General features: G+C 34.8%; 1 protein-coding gene across 1 annotated transcript in view; it reads left to right on the forward strand.

The window, feature by feature from the left end:
- The window catches only part of rhea (Talin_middle and talin-RS domain-containing protein rhea), a 709,058-nt gene that overhangs the window by 640,615 nt on the left and 47,806 nt on the right, over positions 1 to 20,637 (forward strand). Inside the window, exons 54-55 of the mRNA XM_090405775.1 lie at positions 3,812 to 3,916; positions 12,596 to 12,707. Of these exons, the coding sequence (XP_090261901.1) occupies positions 3,812 to 3,916; positions 12,596 to 12,707 (217 nt within the window). The remainder of the gene's footprint in view (positions 1 to 3,811; positions 3,917 to 12,595; positions 12,708 to 20,637) is intronic.

Consider the following 20,637-nt stretch of genomic DNA (forward strand, 5'->3'; position numbering starts at 1 on the left):
ACTGAACTAGCAATGTATACAGTCGCTGTTTCTTATTGGGTAGTGATTTATATCTTGCAAACAAATCCCTTTCCATCTATTCATAAGTTTGTTTTTTTTTTAATTATGCCCAATAAATGCAAATACGAAAGTCTAGAGTTTATAGGATCATGCATTCTTCGTTCCAAATACTTATAACAGGTATCCCTCGATTAACGCGGTTAATTAATCCCTCAGTGTTACCGCGTTAATCAAATCTAATAATCAATGGTAAAAATTACAGTTCATCCATGATCTATTACTGTATTAATAATTCGTTTTATGTGGTACTCTTTTAGGGAAGATAAAAATGAATGCAAAGTAAATGTTTAATAAATGCTTACCTACATTATTTACTGCAATTTTTTTATCAAAAGAAGTTATAAAGATTCGTTAGAGCAGTTTTAATTTTTTTTTCTTATCGGCATAAATTCTACAATAACAAGCAAAATGACTCTCCACACTTCGGCAAACAAGCAATAAAACATAAAGAAAAAAAACACTGTAAATATAATACATGATGGTACAAATTAAGTGGATATTGAATCCAACATTATTTCAAAGCCGAATAGAGAAACTACTAGAATTTCGTGCTGAATATATAGAAACTAAATGTTTCAGTGGATGCAAGCATAAATAACCTTATGGGCAATTCGTAGTAAAGGTGGAGTAAGCTCCCAATCACTTTCCTTAGTATTTTCCATAAATGTAAAGCACATCTCCTAGAGGACATGTATGATAATAAAGTCTTTGGCTCTCTGTTGTAATGCGTGATCGTTTATTTATTTTCAGTTACAATCTAAAAATTATTGAACAAGGAATAAAAAAAAAAAAAAAAAAACCATACTATACTGACATCGCAGGTCACAGTATCTCTCAGATACAGTTTACTGTCAAATATTACAAACCTTTACATAACATGTGTTAACCCAAACTGACAGCAAAAAACAGTGCAGAATATCACTCGTAACATGTGAATGCACAGCTACTCATGAGCTCCAAGCTATATAATGAATTGTGTAAGAATATTTATATTAAACATTTTGCTTGTATCTTTCAGATCAGCTGTGATCTCCTCAGGGTTAAAGGCACATTAATCAAAACTCTTGCCGCATATATCAAGGGATTGCCACGTTGAGCAAAACAGCGCTAAGCAAGGGATACCTGTATTTGCTATTCTTTACATCTTTTAGTAAATCAAGTATAGTAACTAATAATCAGATATATCATTCTTTTTAATTATTGTAAGAATGTATTTAATATATTCTGAAAAGAACATTCCTTTTCACATCTTCTCCCCCACTATGCGGGATTAGTTACAGTCGAAGAAACAATCACGAAAAGTGATGCATCTGATGACATGCAGAAAATTGCTGTAATTCTGCTTGCTTTGCCAGATCGTTAGGTTTGCAACAAGAAAGCTATAATTGCTTTCTTGCTAACATCTTGGCATCACCCTTTTCAGCTATTGATGTAAGCAGATTACATAATCAGCAAATAACTGGATATTTTCCCTTAAATCAAGACATTTATGTACATAAACTGCAATAATTCTGTCAGGCCCACAACCACCCTTAAACTTTGCATTAATCATCTTCAACTTTGGATCCTAAGAAATTACATTCAGCATTTTTTTAATCATTCTCACACTCACTGGACTTTGCTAAGGCTTTTGACAAGGTAAAGCATGGGAGGCTGTTCCATAAGTTGCAGGATATTATTATTATTACGTGACACCTCCAGGGAGTCCTAAGACTCATCGAGAGAGGGTACTTACTCTACAACTCTCTGTCTTCACCATTCTCTGAATTCACCAGCTGCAACTAACCACAATTACACTATCACCACCACTAATATTTCCATAGACAATCACAAACACCCATGCCTACATTTGGATTCGAACCCGCAGCCTTTTGGCTGGAGAGAGGATTCGCTAACCACTCGGCCAACCAGGCTGGCAGATTGGATATAGGATTGGATTATAAACTATTGGCTTGGATAAGAGTATGGCTGACTGATGGATATCAGAAAGTGGCATATGGTGGCTATAAATCTATTAGATATATGGTGACTAGCAGTGTACCTCAGGGATCAGTCCTTTGTCCACTGTTATTCGATCTTTACATTAATGACATTGAGAAAAATCTGACAGGAGAAATAGCTGTTTGTATATGATGCAAGATAGGCAGGGTAATCAGAAATGCAACTGGCATACAGCACTTAATGATTTGAACAGGATGGAACTGCACACACATGTGAAAATGGCTGTTAGTTCAATGTTAGTAAATGTGTAAAGTTATGCATATTGGTGTTAAGAGATATCCATTGTCGTATATTAGTGAGATTATGCTAGAAGTACCTTATCAGGCTAGAGATCTTGGAGTTTGAATAGATATGAAGTTAAAATTAGGGGCCATATAGCAAAGACTGTAAATGCAACTCAGAGGTAGAAATGCTGAAAAGAACATTGACATGTAAGGACAAGGAAGTTATTTTGCCTCTGTATGCATATCTGGTGTCTGTGGTAATGCACTGGAGAGAGTGCATACAAGAGTATTAAAGATGATATTGCGACTGTGGAATGTAGATTATGAAGATATGTGGACTGCAGACACTAGCAAACAGGAGAAAGAGAGGTGATATGATAGAGACCTTCAAACTTCTGAAAGGGTTATATAAGACACTAGTAGATGAAATTTTTAATTTTACATAGGGTGAGGAGAAGATGAGAAGGCATCCATGAAATTTGAAAATGAAAGGCAGTTAAGAAAGAAGTGAGAGCTTGATTTTTCTCTCATAGAGTGGTAATGATTGGAATGGCTTGCCTTTGGAGATGGAGAATACAAGTAGTGTGCATAAATTCAAGAAAAGGTATGACAGCTGGAATGGGTGATATATAACCTCGCTTGATGAATCCCTGACTCGCCTTGGAGATTTCTGGTAATAATAATAATAATAATTCTGAATATGATGCTTGGAACATGTTCTCCCATTTTATTATTATTTTTTTAAGTGTGTTCCTGTAAAATTTTCTTAAGGTTGCTCATAAACTTCTCTGCAGTTTTTACTTTTATATTGTCCATCCTATAATACTGCATTTCTTTTAATTAGTTTTTTAATGTGTCAAATGCATGATAAGTTCTACAAGGAATTGCTCTTATATAACCAAATCTTGAATCTCAATCCTAAATGCATTCTTTAAAACAGCAACCACCAGTGTAGTATCAAAATGATCTACTGTTTTATGTTTCTCTGTTAGTACCACCACTATGTGATTGGGCTGTCTTATTCTCCTTTGAAGAACTCTTCAAGCTGTAAGGTTTCCATTAAATAACCACATTTAGATTATTTTAATTTGTCGCAGTTGAGGATATATTTTGTATGTTCTTGTAATTTTATCACTATATAAACAAACATTATAAAATAAATAAGCTAGTTCTCTCACCATTTAAGTTTCATCTGATCTAGTTTAAAATGTGAACATCAAGTTTTTTTTTATTGATGATCTTATTCATGAAAAGTTGGTACCTGTAGCATATCAGTTCTTTAATTCTTCGTAACAGTGTAATGCATCTTTTTTGTGCATGAGTATATGAATGATATATAATCACTTGCACGAGAAGCCAACCACAAGGTCTGCAGCAAGTAAATGCTGTATGTGGACTGGAGTAAAAAGTAAGGTAATATGTTGATAAATTACTTTAATGAATTACATTAGTGTAGTATTTATATAAGCAAAAAATAATAATTTAAATAATTCTTAAAGTTGATGTTAATTTCTTCAAACTTTCAGGCTGCTGCATACTCTGCAGAAACATATGAAGTTAAAAGCAAAGTCCTGGAATCTGGTCATGAGTGTGCTGTGAGCTTTAGGGAATTGCTGCGATCAGTCTTACAGGTAGGTCTTCTGATCAAAAATAGTATTTTCGATGTTCAGGCTTATTGCAGTACTATAACTTTTGTGATGCTGCAAACAGTGCTGTAAGATGAGCATAGTTTTCTTTAACACATCAAACTCTGAAACAGTGACATACCAGAGCACTATGCGCAGTGCTCCTCTGATGTGTTTTAGCTTTGGAAATTGGTGGAGATTAATTTAAGTAAAAGAGAGAGAGAGATACAAGTAACAAAAAAAAAAAAAAAAAAAAAAAGAAAGAAAAGAAAAGCTCAGGAGACAGCTTGCAGCAATATCATGGAATGATGAACTGGATGGAAAGGATATCAATGCTGCTTAGACCCTACTCAAGAACCATCTGGTGGAACCAAAATCCAAGAGGATTAAATACAGCAGGTATGAAATAGATGAATGGAGAGATAAAGCGTGCATTCTGTAAAAATAAGGTATTATGGCAGCACAAGATGATTGGTAACAACCAGTTGCATGAGGAGTACAGAGAGGAAATTTAAAAAAAAAAAATTCTAAGGTGTTTTTTTGAACATGGCCAGTAGAAGAAAGAATGATTAGTGAAAATGTTAGTGATAATTACTACAGAGGATATAGTTGAAGTATTTAATGAGCAATTCATAAAGGTATTTCATTTTTGTGAATGTGACATCATGCAGATGCAGATCTTGAATGCAGTGGAAAGGAGAGAGGAGGAGGAACCATTAGTGAGCAGGAGGTATATGAGGAATTGAATAAACTTTGTTAATAAGGCTGTAGGACTTGATGATATTTCACCACGTTTTGAGGGAATGTTCCAGAGAGTTGATAACAACTTTGGCATACCTTTTTTAATATGACTCTTGCAACAATCTGAGTTCCAAAGGAGTGGAAAAAGGGCAAAATTGTATTGCTTCATAAGGCTTTGAATTATAGGTGTGCCTGGAGTTGTGATTCAAGTGCTAGAGAGATTAGGGACCAAGATTCAGAGTTGGGTTGATAACAGCAAAATACTCTTTGATAGTCAGCATGAGTTTGCTCAGGGAAGACTCTATTTTAGCAATCTGCTTGCTTACTTATAACAGAGAGACAATTTTTTTTTCTCCTGTAGGTTATTTGTTCATAACATTCTGTAATAATATTTTATACAATAGTAGATTCAGGTTTGCTTGATCTTTGTAATTAACCATGGTAAGTGATTTTGGTTCCTTAATAAATGAATGCATTGAAAATCTTGAGTGCCATAATTTATGTTATCATATATATTTTGTTTTTTTGCAGTTGTGAGTCAACCAAATAGATCATGTAATTATAAATGATAGGCCCATGACATGCATAAAAAATGTCCATTCCTAAAGAGCAGCTGATGCAGATCCTGATCATTACCTGAATATCCGAAATCTGCTATTACCTGGTAATAGCAGATTTCGGACTAAAACTCTCTGTCAAATGGAGAAGTGTTAACTGAAACAGGAAAATTAATTGATTTAATATTGAAAAATGTAAGGATGTAAACAGATGAAAACAATATGCACAAAAGATAATATGGTATTCAAATCATCCTATACCTTAGAGCAGTGTTTCTCAAAGTGTCGTACACGAAAGGTCTTCAGGGGGTACGTGACAATTTTCGGGTATGCATCATTAACACATGGACTCATTATTAAGAAAAAAAAGAATTATTTTGAACGTATATATTTCTGAATAAATTATATATTATGTCTGAATTCTCCTACTGGATTTATAAAACACAAAAAAAAGAGAGCAATATGCAAATACAAGTAGCTGTAAGCAACAAGAAAATGTTGATATTGTATGTGAATCAAATGAAATTGATAAGGGTGTGTCATCTGACATCTCTAGAAAACCAACTAGGAAGAAGATGAAAAATCTTCGTAAGTATGATATGAATTACTTGAAATGTGGATTTTCATAGACAGGAAATGAAGAGGAATCTATTCCAAATTTTGTTCTATTAAAAATAAATCATATTTTTTTACATGAACATATAAATTCAAATAAAATAGACATTTACAATGAAATATACTTTATTTATTTATGTTTCTCTAAGGCAGTGTTTCTCAAACTTCAGATATTCGCGTACCCCTTCTTAAATTCTCATTATTATCAAGTACTCCTTTATCAAAATATTGATATTGAAATTCTCATTATTATCAAGTACTCCTTTATCAAAATATTGATAAAGGGGTAATTGGTAATAATGAGAATTTAAGAAGGGGTATGCGAATATCTGAAGTATGAGAAACACTGCCTTAGAGAAATATAGAAAATAAATGAACTCAGATCAAAAATATTATTACCCATTGTGCAGAAGAAATCCTTCAGTTCACAAACAACAGAAAGAAAAGCAAATAGTTCAGTATGGTTAAGCATGCAATACAGAAGCCATTATGGAGACTACATAAGATGAGTGGTAATAATCAATTTCATAAGAGTGCAAAGAACAGGCAAGGAGGATGACTTGGTTTGTAAGGGTTAAAAAAGTTTAGTATGAGCAACGGAAACCAAATGAAACCAAAAAAAACCCCTAGGAAGTGCTTTCGATATGTAGCCAGCAAAAAAAAGAATAATTATGGTAGGATGGTATTGATTGGAGAAAATGTATAAGGACAACTGCTACAGAGGAGGTAATTCTAGTGGAAAGGCTTAGACGTTGGTTATGCATTATTACTAAATAGTTTAGGGAAATAACAACGTAGACCAGGATATACATTAAAAAGTTATTTTAATGTATATCCTAGTCTATGTTGTTATTTCCCTAAACTATTTAGTAATAATACAGAGGAGGTAGTTGATATTTAATCAGCAGTTCATCAAGGTCTTTCAATCTTGCAAATGTGACATCATGGAGAGTTTGAGAGCAGTGGATGAGGAGGAGAGACTCACTATGAGTGAGCAAGAGGTATATGGGGAGCCGTGTGGACATGATGACATGATGTTGGAAGTTTAATGGAATATTTACAGCACTAGGAAAGGATTAAAAACTAATTTTAATACTTCCAATATTTCATCTCAGTCACTGAGACATCTTCAGGGATTTCAAATAACACTTGTAACACATGAACGCACACACAAAGACAACACAATACTAAATGAAACACATGGGTGACACTAAAGTACTATCTAGGTTGGTGGCCTAGTATGTAAGGTGGGACCTCTGACAATTATTATTTCCCAAAATTTTGGGGAGTATTATGCATCCATATTTTTTTTTAATTCAGTTGATTTCTGGGTGCCACTGCAGATTCTAAAAATAGTCTTTCCTTTTTAAACTTACTATAGTGGAGTATGGTGGGTTTTTTTTTTACAGGAGATCCTGTGGGTTGCAATACATGATTGACCAGCTAGATTGACCATAGTCATGACTGTGGATATACAATTTGGGTTCTTCCTAAACAGACAGTCACTGATCTACCTGTCTGTCTGAAGTAAGCCAACTCGCAGGAACAGGGTACGTTATACACTTCAGGCACTGAGAGCAGAGGGAGCCGATCTTTGGTAGAACGGATAAGGGTAGCACGTTTCTGGTAGGGCTTAAAAGCTGTGTAGAGGTTGTAATTTTTTAAAGATCTGGCTATTTTTTCTGATGTGCAATGAATGTAGAGGATGGTAATGGCAATCCTGAAATCCTTCTGGAGCAATGGTAGAAGAATGGGGGAGGAACTGATTATTTTTTAAATTCTGTAGTCATTGGAAAGGAAGGTGTTGTGTATGTGGTTGATTTCAGTTGAAAGAGAGAGAGAGATTCCACTGGAACAAAGATTATAGGCTCTATTTGTTAGAGTTTTAATAATGCCATATTGTTGAGAGCGGTGGTGGTGGGAAAGTTTGTGAATGTATTATCTGCCTGTGTGAGTGTATTTTCTATATACAGTGTAGGAAAGGTTACCATTAGGGCAGCGTCTAGGAAGGGTAAACTATTATTATTTTCCTTTTCCATCGTAAACTGGATTTGTGGAAGTAGACTATTGAGGTGACTGAGGAAGGAGTCTAATGTGTCTGGGCGATGAGGCCAAATAGAGAACACATCATCTACATATCTTAGTCAGATAAGAGGTTTGAGTGGAGCTGAGTCTATGGCGCATTTTTCAAAATTTTCCATGTAAGAATTGGAAACAGGGGGTGAGAAAGGGGAACCAATAGCAGTTCCCTCTATCTGTTTGTAAATTTTGCTCTTCCTTAAAATCAAACTCCAGTCAAAAAATGCCCTCCATATATACAAACATGCAAGCCTTGCACTACAATGAGAACAGGTCAGCACAACATTCTGACCTGTTCCACCAGCCCCTCCATAATGAACCCTGCAATTGGCTCATTACAAACTGAGCTTTCTGTGATCCTCAACTCTGAACTTTGGTCCATTCTTCTGGACATCTCAGAAGCTCCACACAAAAAGCATTCCTAAAAATAATTATATCAAAAAGTATAACATTCTGTGTAAATCTATATCACTACCACAAATTAAACTTCTCCATACAGTAATGAATCTGTCTTCGAGAAGACTCAATGAAGATGTTGCCAGTGCCCTGAGCCTTGGCCACAATGTTGATGTTACACCAAAAGAAGTGCCATTGCTAGACGTAATGTACAACATAGAACATGGAATCTGTTGCTTAGTTCTGGAAATAACAACTTCAAACTTGACGTTGCCAATATCCTCTCCCAGTCGTTACCTCGAAAATGTATTTTATCTTCTGGTCAACTCGCTGCTCTCAGAAAGTTATGGAAAGATAAAAGTATTGTCATCACCAGAGCAGATAAGGATAATGCCACAAAATATAATCAAAAAATGTATATGATTCTCTGAGATCATGCTACCTGCATCCCACTAGATCACAATCCCACAAAAATGAAGTTAAAATTTTTTTAAAAAAAACTTACTTAAAAAACTATCTTCCTGGCTGGTGGGGCTCCCCTATATATATATATATATATATATATATATATATATATATATATACACAGTGATACCTTGGCTAACGAAGATAATTCATTCCGGAATCACATTCGTTAGCCGAAATCTTCTTCAGGCGAAGCATGATTTCCCATAGGTTTCTGTAGAAAATCGTTTAATTCGTTCTGGATGCTGCCTACTATTTAAAGATAAGTTTTATAAAATAGTAAAAAGCACACTATAAAAGGGCAAAAACTCAATTAGATAAGAATAGAATTTACTAATTATAAATTAATCCCCATAGTAGAATTTAGCCAAGTAAAGAATAAATGCTATCACACTTACCTCTCGCATTCACAGCCACATGGAGCGTGCACCGTACTGACACTGGTATGAGGCGTCTTACTTCTTGCTGTCTCGAACGTAAACAACCCATTCGGGTTGGTGGGGCTCCCCTATGTGATGTGGTCAGCGCATTTCTTTGTCACACACACACACACACACACACATACAGATGGAAAAGATAAGCTCCTGGAATGGCCCGACCGTTCATGTTTGCTGCTTTATGTTAGCACACGCATCTACTAAAACATTCGTTAGCTGAAAAATTCATTAGCAGGGTCACTTGTTAGCCGAGATATCACTGTATATATATATATATATAATGTCTATCCATTTTAAAACCTTTATTGAAAATGTAACTTTAAATTAAATAATACAGATATATTGTAAGCTTTGACATAGCCTCACTGTTTACCAATATTCCCTTAAATGACACCTTACATTATTAAAAAAACCTTTTTCCTTCTGATATCTTAGATCTGTTTTCCTTGCCATCAATTCTGGTTATTTTTCTTTGAAGAAGAAAGTTTTCAAACAGGGGGAATAGCTATGGGTTCTTCCTCTCTCACCCCCTCTTGCCAATTTTTACAGGGAAAATTTTGAAAAATGAGCCATAGACTCAGCCCATCTCAAACCTTCTATCTGGCTATGATATGGAGATGATGTGTTCTCTATTTGGCTTCATGACCCAGGCACATTAGACTCTTTCCTTAGATGCCTTAGTAACACGCTTTCTTAATGGTAACCTTTTCTTCACTGTATATAGAAAACCCACTCACACAGGCAGATATATTCACAAACTTTCCCACCACCCCTCTCAATAATATGGCATTATTAAAACTCTAACTAATAGAGCTTATAATCTTTGTTCTAGCATAACCTCTCTTTCAACTGAACTCAACCACATACACAACACCCTTTCCAATGGCCAAAGTGAGCACCATCCCCTACATTCGTGGCACATCAGAAAAAATAGATCTTTAAAAAACGTACAACCTCTACACAGCTTTTAAGCCTCACCAGAAACTTGCTAACCTTATCCGTTCTATCAAAGATCGGCTCCCTCCTCTCTCAGTGCCTGAAGTATATAAAGTACCCTGTTCCTGCGAGTTGGCTTACTTCAGACAGACAGGTGGATCTGTGACTATCCATTTAGGAAGAGCACAAATCATACATCTGTGATCAGTCAATCTGCACGGCCAGATTGACCATAGTCAATCTGGCCGTGCAGACTATGTATTAAATACAACCCACAGGATCTCATGGAAGAAAACCACAACAATCCACCATAGTAAATTTAAAAAGGAAAGACTATTTCTAGAATCTTCAGCAGCACTCAGAAATCAACCAATTTTAAATAAATACGGATGCATAATACCTCCCAAAATTTGGGAAACAATAATTTTCAGAGGTCCCACTTTACATCCTAGGCCATCTACAAATGCTCATAGAGGATGCACCACCTAGATAGGACTTTAGAGTCACCCACATGTTTCATTTAGTATTGTGTTGTCTTTGTGTGTGTTACAAGTATTATTTGTAATCCCTGAAGATGTCTCAGTGACTGACATGAAATATTGGAAGCATTAAAATTAGTTTTTAATCCTTCTAGTGCTGTAAATACGTCATTAAACCTCCAACATGAGGTATATATATGGGGATATTGAGTAAATGTAATGTTAATAAGGCTGTTGGACTTGATGATATTTCACCATGTGTTTTGAAGGAATGTGACATCTCTCTTGGCATATTTATTTTATATTTGTTCGAGTCTTATATTGGGTGAAGTTCTGAAAAGGTGGAAGGAAGAGAAGATGGTATTGCTTCCTCAGAGAGCCATAGAACTTGTAGAACTCACACATCGAATTATAGGCCAATCTGTGTGTCATATATTGTGATTATGTGTTGGAGAGACTAGTCAGAACCAGAATCCAGAATTGGGTTGACAACACTAATATTATCTTTGATAGACAGCACATTTGCTAAATGAATTTGCTAAATGAATGGGGATCACATTTTATTGATGTACTTGTGACAGGTTATTGGATGAGGGAGATGGATACAGTGCTATACGTAGATTTTGTAATAGCTTTTGATAAGTTGAAAGTGAAACCAGACTGGATGGCATTGGATATAACACTAATGCATTGGAATGGAGATTGGCTATATGATAGGTGGCAAGTTGTGTTATTGGGGAGCGATATCCCTGAAGAGGAAAGTCACTATTGGTGTGCCCCAGAGACTGTTTTAATGTCATTGCTGTTTAACCTGTATGTTAATGATATTGGAGAAGACTTGAATGGGGATATTCAATTGTTTGCAGATGATGCAAAGTTGGGAAGAGCTATGAGGAGATGATCAGTTATGGCCTTACAAGAAGACCTGAATAAATTGAGTGAATTGGCATGGGAATGACAGGTCAGTGTTGTTGTGAAATGTCAGGTTTTAAAATTTTGAAAACAAAGATGGGATGTAGAATTTACTCTTGGTGGAGATATATTTTTGGAGGTGGAGGAAATAAGAGATCTTGGAGTGGTGTTGGATAAGGATCTAAAATTTAGAAAATACATTGCCAAAATTGTGAGGCTAACACAATGAATTCTGGCAATGATGGAGTGATGGTCACCTGGTTTTCAAAAGGATGGGGAGATATAGGAAAGGGTCCAGAGGCAATTGACTAAGATAGCTTCTGGTCTCTGGAATGTTGAGTATGAAGAAAGGTTGAGAAGATGCAGTTTACAATCTAGTGGATAGGAGGAAGAAGGGTGATATGATAGAGACATACAAGTTAGCAAGAGGTTGTTATAGAATTAACGTTGAAGAGGTTTTTCATAAACTGGTGAGAGATGAGAAAACAAGAGGTCATCTCTGTAAGCTATATAAGGAGGAAGTGAGAAGCAGGTTTTTTGCATGGAAAGTTGTGAATGATTGGAATGCATTACCTGAGAATGGTGTCTGCAGAGAATTTGAATGTATTTAAGGCGCAGTATGATGAGCTGTGTGTATGACAAACAGACCTCCCATGATGAGGCTTTGACTCCATGGGGGTATTGGGATAATAATAAAATATTACATAGACATGACATCATAAAATAATGGAATAATTATGAGTTGTTAAAATGTCTGCATCAAAATGGAAATTTATGTATATATTTAGTATGTAAAGAAAAATGTATGCAAAATGATCATAACAATCATTACTGAATAAAAGAAAATTCTTTTTAAAAAACCAATTTAAAAAAAAGAAAGAAAGAAATACACAAAATAAGCACAATAATTTGTATAATTTGAGTAATATTTAGCACTAATATCACTATATTTTGTTATATCAGTTTCTTTCTGTATTATTCAGAAAAATGTTCAGTTAGTATATTTGTAAACTACAAAGAAATATTTTTTTCTGACATTATTATGAATGCTTCCCTCTCTTTATACAGATTGTTAATAAAGGTAATCCTACTCATGAAGAAAAACAGCAATTGATAATCAAGTCCCGCACTATGGCTACAGCTGTCACTGAATTGGTCAGTGCTGCTGAAGTACTTAAAGGTGAAATAATTATGTTGAAGCACTTATTATTATTATTTTTTAAATTAAATTACAAAGTAGTTCTTATAAGGAAATTGTAATTTATAGCACAAAAAAAATTGGTTAATCAGTTGTCATTTTTTTTAATTTAAAACATAATAATGAAATATACTTGAGATTACTGGTGAAATCACAGAAGCATGAAGAAAATGATCAATAATGCAAAGTGTACTCATTGTTCACTACAAAGATGAAGTCAAATGATAGTATACATTTTGTATTAAGAATTACTAGGACCCTGAAAGTGTACTTTCAGCTTAAACCAAATTAATTCAAAGATGAAATGTATCTTAATATGTAGACAAGTTCTTTATTGAGTAAGCATAAATTATTAACTGTATTCAGCTTACATGCTGTCTTTTTTGTTTTTCAGTAATCATATAATTAACATACATACATAGTCTTTCCAAATATCTTTCTGCTATAACTATTTTTTTTTTATTGTTGTGTGCACTGTCTCACAGTTAATACCATGTGTTCTAGTTAGAATCTTTCAGCTTAGTGATGTATTATCTTGAAACCACACTTTTATCTTTCTTAAGTAAAAGCCTAAAGTAGATGAGCAGCTGGAACTCAAGAGAGGTGACTAGTATGGTTTAACAATCTGCAACTCATTGTTGCAAGAATTGATTACTTGAAATGACATTTCAATAAAATTTCATAAAATAGCATTACAGCTGAGTCTCATGTCATGGTCTAGTTCTTATCAGTAGGTACCAGTTGATCCACATGTTAAATGCAAGATAGCGTTCACAACAGTCAAGAAATTATTATTGCATAGGGGCACCTCCATGGAATCCTGAGACCCATCCTGGGAGACTATCAACACAATATCTGTCATATCTCTCCTTTTGAAAATAATTTTGACATGTATAATTAAATGAGTTAAAATATCTTTTGTGGAAGTTAAGTTAAGGGGGGGGGGGGGGATGGCTTTGAAAACCAGTACTATGACATACAAATGCTTTACAAAATTGTATTATGAAAATCTGTTGTTCGGTCCAGTGATTTTTATGTTTAGATAAAAGTATTCTAGGAGATAAATTTTTGATGAAATGGTTCAGACCACTCACATTATGCAGTATTCATCAGGAGAAGATGAAATCTGTCTGTTCATATTACAAAAGGTTTTTCACACCGTTTCATTCTATCATCTCATTGTGTTTTTATAGTCAACTTCAGAAATGATCTTAGCAAAAGGTTGACCACCTGAATTCCAGTCATCTCTGGATTTTAGTTGCAATTAGTCTTTTGGTTGTTCAGCTTCTGAAAAAAAAATAAAAATAAAAATATAGCATTGGGCTACATGATATTATCTTTCAGTAGTGATCCTTCCCATTGTGTTTTTACATTATGAGATACTAAGGAAATTGATGTGAAGCCAACATCTTCTGTATACTAGTAGACTAGTCGTGAGGATACTTCATGTGCAAACTTTTATGCTTGGAAAAAGAATTTAAAAAAATATAATTTCTTATTTAGTATAATATACTTTGTAACCAAGCTAAAGAACTTTTTAGGACTTTTATTATTATTATTATTTTACTCTTTCATTTCATTTTCAAGAGAGAATAGCCATCTAACAAGAATATCTCATGGAAATTCCAAATTTATATTTGGTTCCCCACACACACAACTTTTTTTTTTTTTTTTGCAAACTCTGAAGTAATTATTTGTTTATGGAGTAGAATACAAAATGGAGAAAGAGACTCAGAAAATTCAAAGCTGTTGGCCACAGTCTTAAAAAAATTTGTTTGTCTAAAAATGCTAATAAGAAATTGAGAAGTATACATCATGAGTACTAGTAGTCATCAGAAATTGGATAGTCTGGAAATAAGCTGTGATTAATTTTGAAACCCTCCAAAACTGTGAAAAGTCTGTAGATCCACCAAACAGAAATAGCTCCATAATTAATATTGTTGGATTCTGATTATGTAGAGATTAGAGTAATTATTATTTGCTTCAGAATCCAACATGATCTTCCATCACAAAGGCTAGACTTGTAAATATTATTTAATGTAAACAACTTATTTTACAATTTAATATTCATATAAATACTTTAATTTTGTCTAATATCTAATTATTTAATCAAAGATATATGTATTAATAATGAAAAGACTGTATTAAATATTATTAAGCTATTTTAGTTATTACTATGTTAATATTATAAGAACTTCTATTTGATAATTTAACTGCGCATTAATTGAAATATAAATATTCTTTATTTATTCTTGCTTGTGAAAGTTTAACGTTATGCAATACCTCAATTTTATTATATTTTGTTTGGTTGTCATGGAAACGTATGTAAGTGAACGAGCACGTTTTTGGAACAGAATGTGGGGAGAAAGCTGAAAGTTTACTAAAAAGGAATTAGTTAAAGAGATCACGAGAAGAATTTAGGCAGGAAAAATGGATATAAAAAGCAAGGAACGCTGGAAAAGAAAGAGGATTAGAGATTTATAAGAGAGAGATTGGCATTAGGTTGGAATCGGAGCATTCGGGAATCACAGTGAGATAATAGCGAGTCGGCAAGTCACTTAAGCAGCTAAATAAAGTCTACTAGTCGAGAGGCGGTTAGCTAATAAGTTGTAGAATAACAATTATAGCTACAAAAAACAGCTGAGTGACTACTAAATAGACTAGCAACACTTGAGTTGAGATTTAGTTTCAGCGCCGACCTTTCAAGGACATACGGAACCTTGAAGTATAGTCAACTTGAAGTATAGAGAATAAGTAGAGGCTGTAAAAATTGAAGTTTAACGATAGTTGTATTCAGAAGTATAGTGCTTAAAGAATTAACTGAATGCCGGAGGGATGAACAACTGTGCATATAAAACCTAAAGTTAAGGAATTATTGTATTGCTTTATTTCATGAGTGATCGGTAGTACTTTATGCAACAACGTTTGTTTATGTGTATTGTGACCGATGATTAATTCAGTTATTGCTTAGAAGAATTATTTTAATGAGTGTCGTTTACTGTTTAAAGTGTTTACAGTTATAAAAAGTGTATATGTATAAGTAGATGAAGATAGAAGATTATCGGTAAGATTATTCCAACCATTAATATTTCTATACAGAAAAGTGTGTGAGTTTCATCCTAGAATTTCCTTATATTAACAGTAACTATTGCGGAGAATTGGCTAAAGTGTATATTTAAAAGTGTTTGTTGGTGAAGAGGTATTACTGCAATTTTTGTTGTATTTGGAACTTAAGGAACTGTGAGAAGACTGTATTATAGAGACAACAGATTTACCATTGTATGAGTTGAATGATTGAATTTACCTGAGGAGTTAAAATGTTTGTGATATCTTAATTACTGATTTAAACTTAAGTGTAAAATTTGTGATTTTAAAATTAAATGTTTGTTTTTGTTTATCTAAAGTTGTATTTTGCCTGAATCTCTTTTACTGCACCATTCATAAAATATTCGAACCAAAGCGGGTAAATTAAGTAAGTCAAATATACTCGGCCAGTATATATTTAAGGAGAAATAGTTGAAGGTTGATTTTTCTTCAATTCTTGAACTAATTCAGATATAGAGTGGTGCAGTCTTTAAATATAAATTTTCTCTATATTTGAATTAGAAATCAACTAGCAACTATTTTTTTGGTTAAGAACATCATAGTGACTAACATGTCGGATCCAAAGTACAGATTAAAAAGAACCAGGATCCAACAATATGATGCTTGAGCTAAAAAATGAATTTTCCTAAAGGATAGTGTGACAAAAAAAAAAAAGCTTGCTTTTATGTAGCTTCTGTCCCCTGATGATTTCACTTGCAATTACTCTATCTACAAGCAAAATTCTGGCCTGGCAATGAAAAAACTTCTATCACATGCATGCTGGTAAATATCTATATGGAATCATTTGAAGAAAGAGCCATAAACACACTGCAACCAAGATTCTGGAAAAGATACAATAATGATGTGTTTTTGATATGGAGTTATGGTTAGGATACACTCCAGGTCTTAAATCATTTGAACATCCAATATTCAAAAATCATATTCATGGCAGAGTTATAAACCAGTTGTTCTCTTCCCTTTCTGGATGTTAGACCTTCTCAGTATTTACAGAGGTTGAAGATTGCAATAAACAGAAAAACTAACCAACACTAATTAAGTATTTACATGCTCGGTTTCATCATTATCAACCCCAAAAACTAGGCATCATATCAACACTAGGAGCATGAGCCAACATGCTCTCGTTAATGATGAAGAAGAAATCACCAAAGAACTCAAATTTGTTTCAGCCACTTTCCAGAAGAATGGCTATGGAAGGGAGGAAAAAATAAAGAAGAAGAAATGTTACCAGATTTCATATCATCCACAAGCTCATTTTGAAATTAATAGTAGAAAGAGGATATGTCTCTCCCATATATCAGCTCCATTACAACAAGGCTAGCAAAAATTTTCAAGGAACACAAAATCTGAACCACATATTCCTCTAATCAAACTTTCATCACCCAATGTGAAACCACTGCCCCCAAGACCTGAAGTTGGTTGAAAGAATTCCATGTTTTGTCTCTAGAACAGGGTTTCTAGATCATGTGAAAAAAAGAAATAAAAGTCCAAAATTATAAAATTAAATTTAAAAAAAAAAGGGGGGGGATCCTTATCCTACTCAGTGTATCCACGAAAATAAAACTCAACCTTGACCACCTGAATGTAAACCTCAGATTGTTATTCAACCAACAAACACATACATGCTCAACAATACCAAAAAAAAAAAAAAAAAGTACAGAACAGTTTCAAACTGCAGTAATTCTTTTTTAGAATAATGATAGTTACTGTATTTCTGATGTTTTGTTGTGTTTTTGTTGAATCTTTTCTGCTGTGTATATTTGGAACATTTTAAAACAAATAAGAATAATTTACTTGAGGTTTTTGTGTTTCTTTCAGCTTAGTCATATAAAATTCATAAATACTTGAGGATATGTGGTACAATATATAGTAAATCACTGTTATGATTATTTATTGAGATATGGCCTTTCTAAATCAACAGTGTTCTGCTTAACTAGTCACTATCATTTCTTCACTTTCCTCCAAACCATAAGAATAAGAGCAGCAGCTGCTGTCAACACACACATTTACAGTCTAGCTGGAAACTTGCCAAACTAATTTCTCTGCATTCCCTTTCATTCCATTTACCTCACTTCTTTGTAACAGCCTCCTTCACAATGTCTTCCCCAAAGAATATAACTTTTGGCTGTTCTTCATTTCTTCTTAACTTCTTGTCTGCACACAGCACTAATATACTATAGGTCTTGCACCCTTTCATGTGTAGGTTGCATACATGTACATTTAAAAAATAAAAATAAAATAAAAAATTATAAGTTGAGATATTTCCAGAAAAAATTGTAAATATAAAAGTTGATAGTTAATTGATTTCTTCATTATTTTAGAAATAAACTGAAATGAGATTGTTCTCATTGCAGGAATGCAATAACATTATTATTATTATTATTATTATTATTATTATTATTATTTTCGGGCTACTCCAGGGAGTCCTTAGACTCATCGAGGGAGGCCCTAAGCATCATGTCCACACAACTATACGACATTTTCACAGTATCTATCATACCTTTCCTTGAACTCGCTCACTGTCATAGCACCCACAACAGACTCTGGCAGCTTATTCCACTCGTTTACCACTCTAAAAGTAAAGAACCCAGCTCTAACACCACTGCTAACCACACTCTTGCCCATCTTCCATAGGTGTCCCCTAGTTCTCCCACCACCAGTCCTGATCTCAAAAATATCCTCTGAATTAATCTTATAGAATCCTTTTAGCAATTTGAATGTCTCAATCATATCTCCCCTTTTCTGCCTATCAACCAGTTTCTGCAACCCACAAATCTTCAACCTGTTCTCATATGGTTCATTCCATAGACCTGCTATCATCTTAGTCACTCGCCTCTGGATCCTCTCCACCTCCTCCCCATCGAGAAGGAACGGAGATGACCGAATCTGGGCACAGTAGTCAAAATGAGGTCTTATCAAGTCTCGGTACAGAGGTACAATAACTTGCTTGCCTCTGCTCGTCAAGGTATTTTTCAACAACCATGCGAGTTGATGAGCTGATTTAGCTACTTTCGCAATGTGCCCCCTAAACTTCATCTCCCTATCCACCAACACTCCCAAGTCCCTGGCCTCATCAATCTCTTGGAGTACAGTTCCACCCATGTGGTATACTGCTGCTAATCTTTTCACCCCAAAATGCATAACCTTACATTTTGTCACATTAAATTGACATCCATTCTCCTTAGCCCAGAACTCCAATCTATCTAAGTCATCCTGCAAGACTTTGACATCTTCTGCATTCACTATCGCCCTCCCCAACTTTGCATCATCAGCGAACAAATGAACTGTTCCACTTAGATCCTTCCCTATATTGTTAATGAACAGATTAAACAGCAGTGGTCCAAGAACAGAACCCTGCGGCACCCCACTAGTCTCAGGCCGTCTTTTGGACTCCACTCCTGAATAAACCACCCTTTGATATCTCTTCATCAACCACCCACCTATCCATCTCACCAACCCTATATCCATTCCCATATGTTGTAGTTTACAGATTAGAATTCCATGTGGTATCCTGTCAAATGCCTTTGCCAGGTCCAGCAGTATCACTGTAAACCCATTTCCCTTATCCAGTTCAGCCGTCACCTTGTTATAAAACTTGAGCAAGTTACTCAGGCATGATCTACCCTTTACAAAGCCATGCTGTCCCCTGTACAGTATATCATTTTCATCAATCTATTCCTGTATTTTTCTCTTGACTACTTTCTCCAAGACCTTGACAACAACTCCTGATATGCTGATCGGTCGGTAATTTGCAACCATAGTCTTGGATCCTCCTTTATGCAGTGAAACTATTTTCCCCTCTTTTCACTTCGGGACTAAACCAGACCCGAGACTCAGATTAAACAACATGGTCAAGGGCACTGATAATTCCCTAGCCGCTTCACACAAGACCCGTGCCGGTATACCATCCAATCCCACAGATGTATTCACATTAAGGTTCTGTAATAGACTATTCACTTCCACTTCATTCATCACAATTCCCCTATAAACTAATGGCTCCTTCATTTTTTCAATGTCACCACCTGGATGATACACTTTTGCAAAGTGCGCGCTCAGTAACTCAACTGTATCGACTGGTTCAGTGACCTCCTTACCATCGTCATTCCTTAAAATCATTTTGCCATGTACAGTTTTTTTCTTGCTTGCAGCATATTGAAAGAACTGTTTGGGATTCTCTTTTGCTTGCATAGCTAGTTTCCTTTCATAATCGGCTTTTGCTGTTTTTACCACACTCATTACCCTTCTGGCCTGCACTTTATACCGTTCGTGTGCCTGCAAGTCACCCCTTTCTTTAAATTCCCTCCACAGTTGTTTCTTTTTTTGCAGCTCAAGCTTAATGGTGTTATTCATCCATTTAACCCCTACTTGTTTTACTATTCGGACCCTAGGTATACAATCAGCCATAACCACCTGTAAATGCTCCTTGACCACTTCCCATGCTCTATTGACGTCCAGCCCTTGCAGTTGTACATGCCATGGCACTGATCCAAGCAACCTCCTAAGCTTGTCATACTTGCCAGCACGGTAATTCCACATATACCCTGTCTTAATCAAAAATTCCACACCTTTAGCCACCTCCCAGGGTCAAGACCTTATGATCACTCTCACCAATAGGTGGCAACATGGTCATATTCATTACAGTCAAATTGTGAGATGCTATTACCAGGTCAAGCACTCTCACACCCCTAGTATTTTCAATTACATGCTGTCTCAGATAGTTATCCCTTAATAATTGAATAAAATCAATTTCCTTCCTCACATGTGTCCTCTCCTCCTCCCAATCAATGTTACCATAGTTAAAATACCCCAT

This window comes from Typopeltis vanoorti, chromosome 15, assembly GCF_054136105.1.
Source record: "Typopeltis vanoorti isolate ZY-2024b chromosome 15, IOZ_Tvanoo_1.0, whole genome shotgun sequence".
NCBI lineage: Eukaryota > Metazoa > Arthropoda > Arachnida > Uropygi > Thelyphonidae > Typopeltis > Typopeltis vanoorti.